Source organism: Pseudonaja textilis, chromosome 6 (assembly GCF_049901715.1).
Source record: "Pseudonaja textilis isolate UNSWEBS1 chromosome 6, rPseTex1.2, whole genome shotgun sequence".
NCBI classification, from domain to species: domain Eukaryota; kingdom Metazoa; phylum Chordata; class Lepidosauria; order Squamata; family Elapidae; genus Pseudonaja; species Pseudonaja textilis.
Genome location: NC_141995.1, coordinates 44,216,014 through 44,229,815, shown reverse-complemented (window position 1 = coordinate 44,229,815; position 13,802 = coordinate 44,216,014). Strand labels below are relative to the sequence as shown.

The 13,802-nt window shown below is 35.5% G+C and overlaps 1 protein-coding gene across 2 annotated transcripts in view; it reads right to left on the bottom strand.

Moving 5' to 3' along the window:
- Positions 1 to 13,455, bottom strand: part of SH3RF1 (SH3 domain containing ring finger 1) — a 44,177-nt gene extending 30,722 nt beyond the window's left edge. The window contains exons 1-2 of one of the 2 annotated variants that reach the window (XM_026699716.2): positions 13,109 to 13,455; positions 10,658 to 11,125 (exon numbers count right to left, since the gene is read on the bottom strand). In XM_026699716.2, the coding sequence (XP_026555501.1) occupies positions 10,658 to 11,038 (381 nt within the window). In that variant the 5' untranslated portion in view covers positions 11,039 to 11,125; positions 13,109 to 13,455. Of the gene's footprint in view, positions 1 to 10,657; positions 11,126 to 12,957 lie in introns of both variants that reach the window. The other variant, XM_087936439.1, reaches the window with a different exon arrangement.
- Positions 13,456 to 13,802: the final 347 nt, after the last annotated feature.

Here is a 13,802-nt window from a genome sequence, read left to right as displayed (position 1 = left end):
AGAGTTTTCCTTCACTGTAAATCTCCCATTTAAGAAGGGCCCACAAGTTCTCAATAGGGTTTAGATCAAATGAGGAAGGGGGCCATGTCATTATTCTTTCATCTTTAAGGCCTTTACTGGCTAGCCATGCATACTTCGATGCATGTGATGGAGCATTGTCCTGCAAAAAAATCATGGTCTTCTTTTTAATTATCATTAATAACTGCTTTTAGAACTTCAAAATTAATGCCATTTTTAAAATGGTAATAATTGGTAGGGCACGTTTAAAAACCATGTCAATGATTGATGTGTTAATCTCCCTAAAATAACAATTATAAATTGTTTGCTCCAGCTTTTCAGTGGCTTAGAAAAACAAAGAAATACAAAAGAATTTTTTAATATAAAGAAAGGAAGATGTCTTCTGCCAGCCACAGTTCAAATTGAGCCCTCAGGCTCTAAAACACAATAGAAAGTTTTCGTGACAAACATGCTGCTTATGTATTATCCAAAACACTGAGGAAAATGCTATTTTAGTATGCAGTCTAGAAACGCATTCATATAGAATCGTTTATTTTAACCATTCTCATTGAATAATAGAATCATAGGGCTGGATGGAACCTTGGAAAGTTTCTAGTCCAAACCTTCATTTAAGTCAAACCATGTTTCAATCGAAAAATACACTATAGAACTTCAATGAAGTAGGCAACAACATTCTGAAGGTGACAATTGCAGAATTTTTATCTATATTCTAACTATTATTTAAGATGGCACTTTCAGGATATCTCTTTTTATGGATATCTTTTATGAATATCTCTATAAATACCTGCACCTAATCAATTTATTTCAATTAATTTAATTAAATAAGCAAGAAACTAACATGCTGCAGAGCAAAACAACACCCTCAACATTGTATTTATTTCTAGCAACTTTTGGAGTCATAAATATACCCAAGAAATGTTTTTAAGAAATAAAGATTATAAATAATTGTATGCCAGTACCTTGTTTTTAAGTGTGCTCACCTGCTCAGAAAAAATGCAGAGTAAACTAAACGATAGTGGAGTGCAACCATACGACTTCCTTTATAGTAAATAGAAGTCTAGCAAGTCACCATATCTCCTATTGCAGCCTTTTTGTGAAAGAGCAATAATGTATTCTCAAATTCAAAATTTGCCTACCACCTAAACAGATTGGGGATTCCTTTTCCAAGTCAATTGTAAATAAAATGAATGAATGCACAAACATAATTGGGAAAAATAATTTAGTAAACAGGAATTTTTTTCAGAAGCTTTCAATATATAGAATTGAATCCATATATATATATATGCCATATATATATATTTGCAGGCATATTTAAATCTTACTCATGTCAAGGGCTACAACTAAGCATAATTAAATCTGGATTTAATCCATAATCTTCTTGAAGCATACTCTATCATATAACTGAATTTAACATTACTTTTCTAGAAGACAGAAAAATCTAATAGATTATGATTTTAGTATAAACACCACTCCCTAACTGTATCTGCAGGCGGGGTAATGTCAGAGGATGAAATTTAATGAAAGAAAGTCTACAGCCCAAAATAATCATGTTTTGGATGCAGAGGAATATATAGAATCAATTTCCCTCAAGGAAAGAAGTAGTGTACTCTTTCCTCCATTGCAGAAGATGCATGGCAAAACTGTGAGAAGCTGTTTCATATTTTCTGGTTCAGTAGGTAAAGTAATCCAGTTTTTGAATTAATATGCATTTCATCATGTTTCATGTTTTATAAATAAATATTGAATTACTCCAAAGTTATTATATAATCATTAGAATATTTTACAAAATTATGCACCCAAACAATAATCCAAACAACATAATTCTACCTATGTTTGGTCATCCATAAATTCTATTTTTTTCAATAGATTTTAGTACCTAGAACAGGGGTGTTAAACTCAAGGCCGATGGGCTGTTCAGATGCAGCTCGCAGGGCCGGCCTGGAAATATCAAAGAACCAACCTGCAATGCCTTTGCTGGCCAAAAAGGGCCAGCATGGGGGGCCACATGCAGCCCCCCAGGGCCTGTTTTTAGCTTCCATAGACTCCTGCAGCACTCTGCCAGCCAAAAATGGGCCATGAGGGGGGGCTTGTGAGGCCCCTGCACGCCCCATTTTTGGCTTCCACAGCCTTCTGCAGCACTCTTGAGGCCCCCCTCATGACCCATTTTGGCCAGAAGAATGCTGCAGGAGGCTGTGTAGGTCAAAGGGATGCCCTGTGGCCCATTTTGGCTGGCACTGCTGCACGAAGCAGCATCTTCTTCACCTTCTGATTACAGCATCTGCCAACCAGAACTAGGTACCCTACAAGATTGGGTTATTTCCCCCCCCACACCTTATTTCTACCTAAATATTAACCAGTCTTAACTGCAAAGCTTCTAAATCCAGATAAGGAGAACCAATGCTAAGTTTTGAAATACTGAGGAAAGTATTGTATCTAAACCTTGAGACTCTGCCTCTTGAAGCTGATCTAATTTTTCACATTTGATTCATTTATTTGTTCTTTTTTCTCCTCCAAGATGGTGTCTGATCATTTGGCAGCAGCATAACATACAGTTGTGTCAAAACTGACTAGGCTCCCATACAGCAAAGTGTCTATATCGTCTTTCAAATCATTTACTAAATAGCTCATTAGAAGATACATCTATTTCCATGGCCCATTTTGGCTGGCAGAGTGCTACAGAAGGCAGCACCTTCTTCACTTTGTCTTTAGCCGCAACTGTCAAGTAGAAATAGGTACCCTCCAAGATCTGGATGGCTGTTGTTCAGAAGGCCAAAAACAGCTGGCTCTTCACCTAGGTCTTTGATGAGAGGTCCCTCGTATCACTGAGCTGGTCATCTTTTATCTTAATATTTTACTTGTGCTTGATTTAATTGTAATTTTTTTTATTGTTGTGAGCCACCCAGGGTCATTGAGAATTAGGTGATATATCAATTTTGTAAACTATTACTAATATTAAGTTCTCCTCTAGGGCTGTATCAGAGGTAGTAACAAAGATTGATAGACTGTTGGACAGGCAGTTTTTAGAGACATCTGGAGAAATTGTCAGTTCATTTATGCTCTGCTCCTTTACAAAAGAGTCAAGCCCCATAGCAGCTGGGGACTCTACATGTCTTTAATCTCTACATTATGGAATTGTGATTACTTGTACCAGAAAGTAAATCTCCCTTTCTCTGGAATAGCTGTTGTGAATGCAAAGGGAAAAAAATGCATCTTGAGCCTGTGTCATACACCCACCATGGTCACGCCCAACATGCCCATGTCCCACCCCCAGCCCTCCAAGGTCAAACACAATCCTGATGTGGCCCTTAATGAAATCGGGTTTGACACCCCTGACCTGAACATTTGTTTAAGATTGCAGTCAACATTACTCCAAAATCAATAGATACTTACCAAATAAGGGATAAAAATAGTATTGTGTATAGCTTGTCCAATTTTTTTAACCATGATAATGCTATGTATTATTATGCTAGGAGACAATCAAAGGAGTAAACTACCAGTACCTTTGTTTTTTGTAGTTGAAAATCTATTCCCTTCTAATTTAACAAATTCCCATTTTACAGATATTCATATCGGTAGCATGTACATATTTGACTTACCAATAGTAAATCTAAAGGGCAATTATTCTTTCTTTTTTAAAACCTTGAAAGATTATGTGAATGGGATTGGGAAAGCACACATCACTTAAGTAAGTATTGATGATAGAAGACTATGCATGTTTTCTCAAAAGTGAAATGAATAGATTTCAAATGGACTTATTTTTCAAGGTAAGGATATAAAATGCTATATCCAATTTACATTATATTCCTGTATGAACTGAATTACAGTCAAAGAACTGGAACAATAGACTGATAAATTAATCAAATAATAGATCTTATTAAGGACTGAAAAAGGGGAAAAATACAATAAGGTGACAAATGGTTTTTTACTTCACTTTTAACCACAATCTGAATACATTAAGACACCAAGCAGTGCTATCACAAATTTTCTCTGGACATGGATGGGGCAGTTCATGAACAGACGTTACTGAAAATTGCTCTTTAAAAAATTAAATATCATCCACAAATTCTTAAATTTTAGTTTAAATGTCAGAAATTATAATTAGCAGATATGAAATAATCTATTTTTATCGAACTGTATTTCTGATTCGACATGAGCATTTGTGAAAGGAAAATACTATAATCTCATGAATTCTACTCTTATGCATTCTCATTAAATCTAATTTCATTTCTATTAAATCTTCATAAATCTAAAGAATATCTTTCCCCCTTAATGGACGTGGATGTTTAAATGTTTCCAATGACTAAGAAATCTATGTCAGAATTCAGCTTTTAAACTAGGTAAAAACTAATTTAAAATCCATATTAATAGTTTATATGCATAGTAAAGGGAAACCATCTGTAATAAAAAGTGCATGGAATTGAGGAACCACAAATAAAAATTAATACTTCTTACATAATTCCCGAATTAATTCCCAAATTAAGTTTAAAAACATCAGTGTAATACTGAATAAAGCACAGCGTTATATGTTAATCTACATTTTCTTTAACTTACAGATGTCCATACAAAAAAGACCCATTCCAAATAATTAATTCCAATAAAAATCAATACTTTTTTTACTTTTCAGAAAATAAATACAGCAGTATGACAAAACCTTAATTATTGGTTAACAACTTACAATATTTGTTTTTCCCTGTTGGTGTTCAGAAAATTTGTGAAAAATTATTTCACATATCATTTTGAGACTCAGGTTGATTGTACTGAGTCAAATGAATTATGATTGCTATATTTGGTGGATAATTAATGCTTTATGGAATTTACGGAATTCAAGATGGCACCAATGGCAGCTTTGGTGAAATACTCTGATTATTTTGTTGTTTACACTGAGAGCTTCTGCACTGGAGACAAATTCCTTGTGTGTCTAATCACACTTGGCCAGTAAAAGAATTCAATTCAATTCTATGTATTCTATTGTACATTATTTTATTTTTCTGAATGCTTAGAAAAATTACTAAGTATGTTAGTGTAAATATTAAAAATAACTAAATTTGGTAATGAAATCTTTTCTTAAAGCAGGGTGTCAAACTTGATTGGGTTACGTGACGTATTGTGACGTTTTTTGCCTTTGCAGAGCCAAGGTAGGCCTGGCTCATGCGTGATGCATCCAGCCCTTGGACTGCCAATTTGACACCCTGCCTTAAAGAAAAAAAAGGCCATTTGATTCATTCAAAATTATTTGTTATTAGATTCCTCGGTGCTGAATTCCATAAATAATAGTGCTTGGTTAAATAAATCTGCTGAAATCCTACTTTCAATATAAAACAATTAGTATGTTTGACATCTTTAGTTTCTAGTTTGAAACTGCCATTTCCATCCATTTCACTGAAATCTAAGTTTCAACCTTAGTTTCCTCCAAATCTAGCATATAGAAAAAGAAGGAAGGCTGCTGTCCATGAATTTTGACACAAATATTACCATCAATACGTCCAAAAACTTCTAAATTAAATATGAGATGGGCAAACAATTTGTACATGCTTAAGAATTTTCTCACTTGTATAGTCTTTAGAGGTATTTTGAGACAATGCTAATTCCCAGCATTATTTCAATTTATGAGACTAAATCTTAACATTTCTTTTTGATCTTTATATGAATGACATCATGGCAATCATGTGATACTGGTGCTGTTTGTACAAGAAAGCAATGAGGAAATTGTTCACCACTTTCAAGCATATACATCCTTCATACCTATATGGATGCTGGTATGAGGAATCCCTACAGGTATTCAGAATATGTGAGCTAATTCACAAATCAGGATATTTCCTACGAAATCAAGCATAATTCCTAACATAGCCAACACTAAAAATAATCACTCTATTTTATCTCAAAACATTACTGATTCATAAAATACTGTATGATAGATCTAAGGTAGAAATTAAAATACAATAATAAATGGAAGATATTAGATCTCTAATTGAACTAAAGAGAAAAGACAAGCTGTTAAAAAGGAGAAGAAAAAGCATGAATTAAATTCTCAATTTCAAAGGAACTAGTTGAACTGACCTGATGAAGATATATAACAATTAACCTCTATAAAATATTCTTATTGGCTATATACTATTTGATAAATTAGACTTTAAAAGGCTATACATTTTTTCTGAAAGAAGTTTAATTTAAGCAGAACTGTGTAGTATAGCAATTTAATATTGGCTAAACATATCCCGTATTTACATCACTTAATCACAATAAAAATGAAACTGCACTTCCTTTTCTGCAAAGCATATAGGAATAAATGTTGATTAGTGTCCCAGAATAGATTCCAAATAGCAAAATAGTCAGAAGTATTTATTTTTCTCTAAAAGTTTTGAAAAAGTTAGACTCTTTAATTATTTGCATAGAACGCTAAACTCTTTAAAACAGTTGGGTTTTTAAGAAACACATAGCATTTGTATAAGCAGAATGTTACAACAAGCAGGTTGTATAAACAGGTGTTTCTTGGGCTTCTTCTCCAGCATGCTGGCTGGAGAATTCTCGAAGTTGAAGACCACACATATAAAAGTTGCCAAAACTGAGAAACACTGGTTAAATTGACTACTTTTGATTCTTAGAATTGCTTTTTTAAAGCTTATTTTCATTATAATTTTTTTCAGAAAAAAAGAAAAATAACCTCTTCCTTTGTGGGCAATCTTGAATGCGTGTAGAAGGCTTAAATAAATGTCTTTGACATGATCTATCATGGAGGACAACTGTTACTGAAAGGCTCACAATTTAGATACAAGGCAAGTGAAGAGTAAAACACATCCCAATATAATATTCAAAAGAACGTTTCTAAATAAGACACATTTATCAGGTTTGGCCTGGCACTGGAATTACATTGTTTGGATAAATTACAATGAAATAAAGGTATAGACAAATTACATGCAAGGCATTTATTTATATTAGATTGCAATTCTCATACTCCTGATCCAACTCATGCTAGTGGGAACTTGAGTTGTAATCCAACACTTCACATTGTTTACCTCTGCTACACTATAATATAAAAAGGATCTTACAGTTTTTGATTTTTTTCCTTTTCTTTTTTTTTGGAAAGTTTATTTGGGTTTTCACAAAAACAAAATACAAATAAAACATCTTTTTTTGAAAATAGCATGGTCCCAGGTTATCACTTCTTCATACAGACACAAAACTCAATTTCATGCTCATTTTTATATTCTATTCCATATCTTATTACCATTTTATATTTTCTACATAGTTTTTCCCCTCTTCTAATTTTCTCAACTTTGTTTTAATTATCTCAATTCAAATCATTATATTTATACTTTTGTCTGTCCTGTTACAATTTCACATTATCTTTTCTTATTAAGCAAATTTTTCCCTGTAGTTACCAATTAGAGTATGACACCTTTATATCCTTTAATTTTATCCATTCAAGCTCTTATTTAAGCTTCAATGTATAGCTTTAAGATTATAGCATTCAATATAATACATAACTTCCCATCGAATTCTGCTTGGTACATTCTTAAAAGAGACACTATATTCTTATATATATATGTATATGTATATGTATATGTATATGCATATGCATATGCATATGCATACATACATATGTACGTAAATAAAACACATTCCATTCCAATTCAATCATTAATATGCATTAAAATCTTAACATCTTTAACATTTCTTTTCAATTGAATATCATACTTCCTTGGGAACACTTATAAACTTTCCATAGTTAATTCTTTTTTTTCCCATATTTCTCATATTTTTATAAATCATTACTAATAATTAAAAATGTTCCCTTTTAATTCTCTCAATCATTTTAATTCATTTATTAACAAACACCCCACTGCATTACAATAAATATTTTATCCATCATCATATTTTCTAAAGTTATTTCTATTTGTAATATAACAAAGCTATCTTATGTACCTTTGCAGAATCCCTTGTAAAAGACAGAAACAAGAAACGGAGAAACAGGTAAAAGATAAAAGGATTGTAACCATAAGTTTGTTTAGAGATAATGGGTGAAAATTTAATTGATTTTTTTCCTTTTCTTAGCAACCAACTGCATCTTGGGGAGCTAGTCTCTACAGGATATAACCGTCTATGTTCTAAGTTTGGGAAGTCAAGGAACTAAATAAAAATACTTTAAATACTTGAGTGCTTTTAAGTTTCTGTTCACTCCTTATATTATTTGAACTATTTCTCAGTCTAACTACAATGCATTCTTCAAAACTGATGAAGCACTTAATCACTGCACAGCAAATTCAAACTATACCCAGAGGCAGTGCACATGCAAATATTACTGGATGACAGGCAAACCTTTTTAAGGAATCTAATCTGACCTTCCACTAAGCAAAAATAAAATGATATAAATCATCTTATGAAATTAATTTCTGGATAAAGTTGAAACAAACTTTGATACGTTCAGGGCTATGAATTGCCATGAAATTAAGTCAAGCCTCAGTATAAGAATATGAGTATTGACTATTCTTACTTAATGAAACTCAAAACATTTAAGTCCTTAAATGAAACTATACAAGTTTAATGGAACAGTTCGTATATAAGGTTTTTTTCCCCTAAATTAAAAGAATAAGTGGATATACATGAAAAACTAACTAGCATCCTAGTGAGCACCCACCCTCTCCTCAGAAGAATGAAATATTCTAGGAAATATTAAAAAGGCAGAATATACCTGAGAAATCTGTTCTTGGAAAACAGTCCCCACCTTTGTTAATGGCTCCAGAAAGACAAAAGACGTATCTACAATACAAAAGACCTTTCGCTCCAGGGTGATGAGATTAAGACATGGCCCTCAGGACATGATAGGATTAGCTTTCTACCCACTTCACCACATGACACCTGGGAAGATTACATCACCTAGCAAGATTCAACCAGGCTTGGGACTCAAGAAGACAACCTACAAAGTTACCCCTGCATGGCGCCTGGGAGTCTGACAACAAATCAGGATATATTTCTTGCCACAGGAACAGGAAGCAAGGAACAGGAAGCAAGTTCAAAGCCCAACAGAGGTTATAAATCTCTCTTCCTCTCTTTTTTTTGCCCAGGACCTCGAATCATGTGGTTCTGCTGTCCACCATTAAACCATCTTTCCAAGCAATCTCCATGTTTCCAGTGTCTTTCTTCCCATTTGGAACTGAACCCAGATGGACATTTCTTCCAACAATAGAAACAGTCAGAAATTTTGTTGTTCTTGCATTAAGCATCTTTGTTGTGTGACAATAAATTTAAAGACTCTGTTGTCTGATTGATTTCCTCAACTGTTCTAGAGAAATATCTGAAATGTCTTTAGTCACCAGAAACTGAGAGGCAGGAATCTGACAAATGTAATTTTTAGCTTAGACAATTAAAGCCAAGAAAAAAACTACAGAAAGTTACACATAACTAATTGGCAAGGTATAATATTAAAATACTGAAACTGAAATGCAAAATGTGGAAGAACAGTTGTCTGTAGCATCCTCAGTTCAGGGAGAGAAAGCAGGCACAAGAAACAATGCAATCCTATGCTAAAGAAACATAGGATTTTTTTTATCAACTACCAATAAATGTTATTTAGGAAGGAATGTATTGGTGATAATGTAATCCAGGGATATTAATCTAATACAGGCAATTGCTTATTCTGCAGGGGCAAATGACAAGGAATAAACATCATGCAAATGTCACAACTTAAATATTTGTGTCTGGCTTTGGATTGCAAGTACCTAATGGCAGTATTTCCACGATGATATTGTGCATGTATTGTCATGCTGGCATCATTTTGCTGCAGATGATATTACCAATAAGTATTTTGGATTATTGCTTCCAACAGTCGCTGTAGCATTGAGTGTAAGATCTATAATGCAAGAAAACTACAATAACCCTAGAAGATAGTCATCCAATTATTTTCTTACTCCTTTCAACAATGTAGCCATAGAAATAAATTCCATCAATAAACGAACAATTCTATTATATTTTCTAAAGTTTAACCAAAATGTGTTTCCTTCAATTTTTACTTTTAGATTCCCCCATTGCTTTCAGAAGCAACAAAGCACTAGTACAGTCAATGCTCCATGTGACCCACCCCCCATATACTGTATTTTTCAGAGTATAAGATGCACCTAGATTTGGGGGAGGAAAAGAAGAAAAATCTGCCTGACTCCCAGCATCTATCTAGTATTCATCTGGCCCATTTGCCGCAGCCCCATTTGCCGCTGCCGTTGTCCATTCACCATGGGCCATTTGCTGCTGCCAGCGTGGCCCATTCACCGTGGCACGTTCGCTGCCGCCACAGCCCATTTCCCATGAACCATTCACAGCGGACTGTTTGCTGCCACCCATTCGCCATGGCCCGTTCTAGAACAGCTGATCGGTGCCACACCAATCCCACTCCCTCTCCAACGCAATATTTGATGTATAAGATGCACAGACATTTCCACCCACTGTTTTGGAAGTGTGTCTTATATTCCAAAAAATACAGTATTTAAAATTATGTCTAATTTTCTTTTCATTAAGCTAAAATACTATTGAATTTTCTAGGTGAGCCCTCTGAATGAACATCATCACACCATAATTCTACTTTTCTTGGATGGTCAAACATCCCCAAAACTATGGTTTCATTTATATTTTTAGCATACTGGTCACTTACCCTAACAGGTGGACTTCGTGCTTGTACTCTCTGTTGCTGGACACTTTGAGAACTATGTAGGTCTTTTTGAATGCAATTAGCAACAGTGCTAGTTTGGGCCCTTAATAAATTTGTGCATGTCATTAAATTAGTCAATTTCTGAGGCCTTTGTTTGATGCCATCTAGTAGTCGAACAAGCAAAATATTATTAGGAAGGTCATCAACATTGCAGTCTACTAATGTCCTACATTCAGGACAACGAAGCTCATTGCGTGAGCTCACAATGCCCAAGAGACATCTTTTACAAAATGTATGTTGACAAGGCAAGACTTTTGCAGAAGCATCCAGACGTTCTAAACAGACAGGACACTCCAACAGATCCAATAAGACCGACTCATCCATTTTATTTAGCTAACTGAGAAATAATTCCTATTTTTTCTGAATGTGTTAAGTAATTCATGTTATATCCATGCCTTTTCACTCTTCTTTCTGAAAATTGAGAAAGAGAAAAAAAAACATCAATACAAACGAAAATGGAGAATGGCATTCCAACATAGGAAAAATTGTGTTTCTTTTGAGACAGCCTAACAAATCAATCAAACTTTAAAAACAAAAGTTTTTATAAACAAAAATGCTTTCAGTGTTCTCATCTAAAGTCCAGGCTTCATTGCTTTAATATTTATCTGGAGACATGATGTATTTTGAGAATAAATTCCATAATAGTTTTTTTATATCAACTTTCTCTACAGCTCCTATAATGACAAAATGTTGGACACTAGGGATCTAAAAGAACAAATCTTATTAGTGCCTTCTTAACTGAAATAGCATCATTACAAGGTATTGTTATGCCTTTTAACAGAGGAAGTTAGCATAATGGCCAAGATCACAGTATCATTAACTTTCAAACTCTTAAGTTTACACAGTCCACATTAATTACTGCTGCTAGCAATCTTCATTTCATATTTTCAAATATGGAATTTAAGTCATTTTCCTTTTTAAAACAAAAGTAATGTAATGAACATATATTTTAAAATCTGCATACAGTATCTGAAAATTCAATGTAAATTATGAAAAAGAAACAACTTGATCACAAAAATTTGGCCTTAAAACAAAAAGACATTCTATTACTGGATGCAACATACTATAATTAACAATTATCTCTTAAAATTGACATTGAACCACTTTAACCATAGTGGTTAAAGAAAAGGTAATATTTGATATTTCTGATAAGTTATGGAAATGACAGAAGATGTGCATTTAATCACAAACTATATGGAGAAATTAAAACATTAAAAGAATGAAGGCGTTATGGTAACAAGGCAGATCAAGTCAATGATAAGACTGAAGAAAAAAAGATAAAGAAAAAAAATTAACCATTGCTCAATATATATTATAAAATTTATGTATATGTAGATATTTGTATATGTATATATATGTGTTGATTTGTCTGTTTTAAATGTATGTCAAATAAATGTTTTTTCTAGAATAAAATAAAATATTAAAAAAAAATGACATTGAAAAAATAGGGAAGCTAATCGAACTTTCACCCAAAAGAATAAGATTGATGTGCTGTTGGAGACATTATATTGTACTCCAGTAAGGCATCAACATGGGTTGATCTGATGAAAATTGCAAGAGCAATATTTAACAGAAATCTAAACACACTCAGCAAATGATTATTTTTCAGCACTCTGGTAAAAATTAAATTATTCTCATTGGCAAGGTTACTTTAAATACATTCATTGTATAGACAGATAGATGTTAAATTATTTCCAGTTGTCCATTCTAAAATACATATCTGCACAGGAGCCAATAACAGAAGGTTCCTAGCAAAGGACAGCAGCTAACATAGAGCAAGATGATGATGCCTTAAGATTTGATGAGAACCATCAAACAGATACTTCACTAAGCTACTTCACTAAGAGTTCACTACAAGGCCAAATAATCTAGGGGAAATCCTTCAACTGGTTCCAGTGCATATAGGAAAGATGCGAATATTTTATTTTGGGTGAAACAAAACAGCAGCAGCAATAATGGAACAAAATGGAACAGGATAAAAAGCCGTGCTTCTGAAAACCTGGACAGTGTAAATTAAACATTATGGCTTCCCATACGTGCCTAGCTTGCGTTGTAGCGATGTGCTGCTCAGCCTACGACGGAGACCAAACCTATCTCCACAAGCGAGAGGCGAGACAAGACCCGGCCGTTTCTCGGGGAAATACACGCCTTGCCGGGAGAGCTGGGGGGGCTAATGCGGTCTCTACCGAGGTTCAGTGGCTGTTGTCTGGTTACCAAAGGTGGACGAGTCGCGAATACAGGACCTTAAACGCCGTGGAAAGAACTATCCCAGGAGAGCGTCGCCACCGCAGAGCCTCGCTGCGGCCCGGCGCGAAGTACCGCTTCCAGGGGCTAAGAATCGGGAGAGGCTACTCGCGATCAACGTGCCCTCCACTTCCCGTTCCCAGAACTCACCATCTCCGCGGCCGTTGGAGCGAGACGAGGAGTGCCCCCTTTTCCCCCCTCAGCCTTCGCGTTTTCGCGCCTCTTTGTTCCCGCGAGGAGCCGCCGTCGCGCTCGCTCCCTCCACCCCAGTCGAGAAGAGGCTCCTCTTTGCTTCTGTTCTTTCCGCCCCTCCCTATTGCCTTCCTTCCTTTCCTTTCCTCCCTAAAAGGGGGCTGAGGCGGGCGGGAGACTGCCCCGCCTCGAGGAAGGAGTCCCTGGCTCCGAGGTGGAGGAGAAGACCGACTGCCAACCGAGCTCTCGGCGCTCAAGCCGTCCTACCCGCCTATATCTACTACTTCCTGGAACTCCCGCTTCCCTCGGCGGGAGGAGCATGGAGCGCCTCCTCACCCGAGAGGGAGTCGGCTGGAGGAGGGCAGAGAGCGAGAGGTCTTCCGAAGGGGTGTTGCTTGCTCCCTTTGGTAGACCAGCCGGCTCTCCCTTCCCTTAGGACATCTTAGCTCCCGCCCCTTCAGTCGCCCCAGGCTAGTGCCTGGATCCGGCCCATCTACTCGCCCCCTCGCCCACCCTCGGCTCTCCTTTCCTCCCTGGCATAGGATCTCTTTAATTAAAAGTACTTCTGAGCCTTTAATCACACTGTTTTCTTGGAAAGGTTTCCCCACCATTTCTGGCCCAGCGTGGATCGGACAAGCCGAGAGCGTTTGGG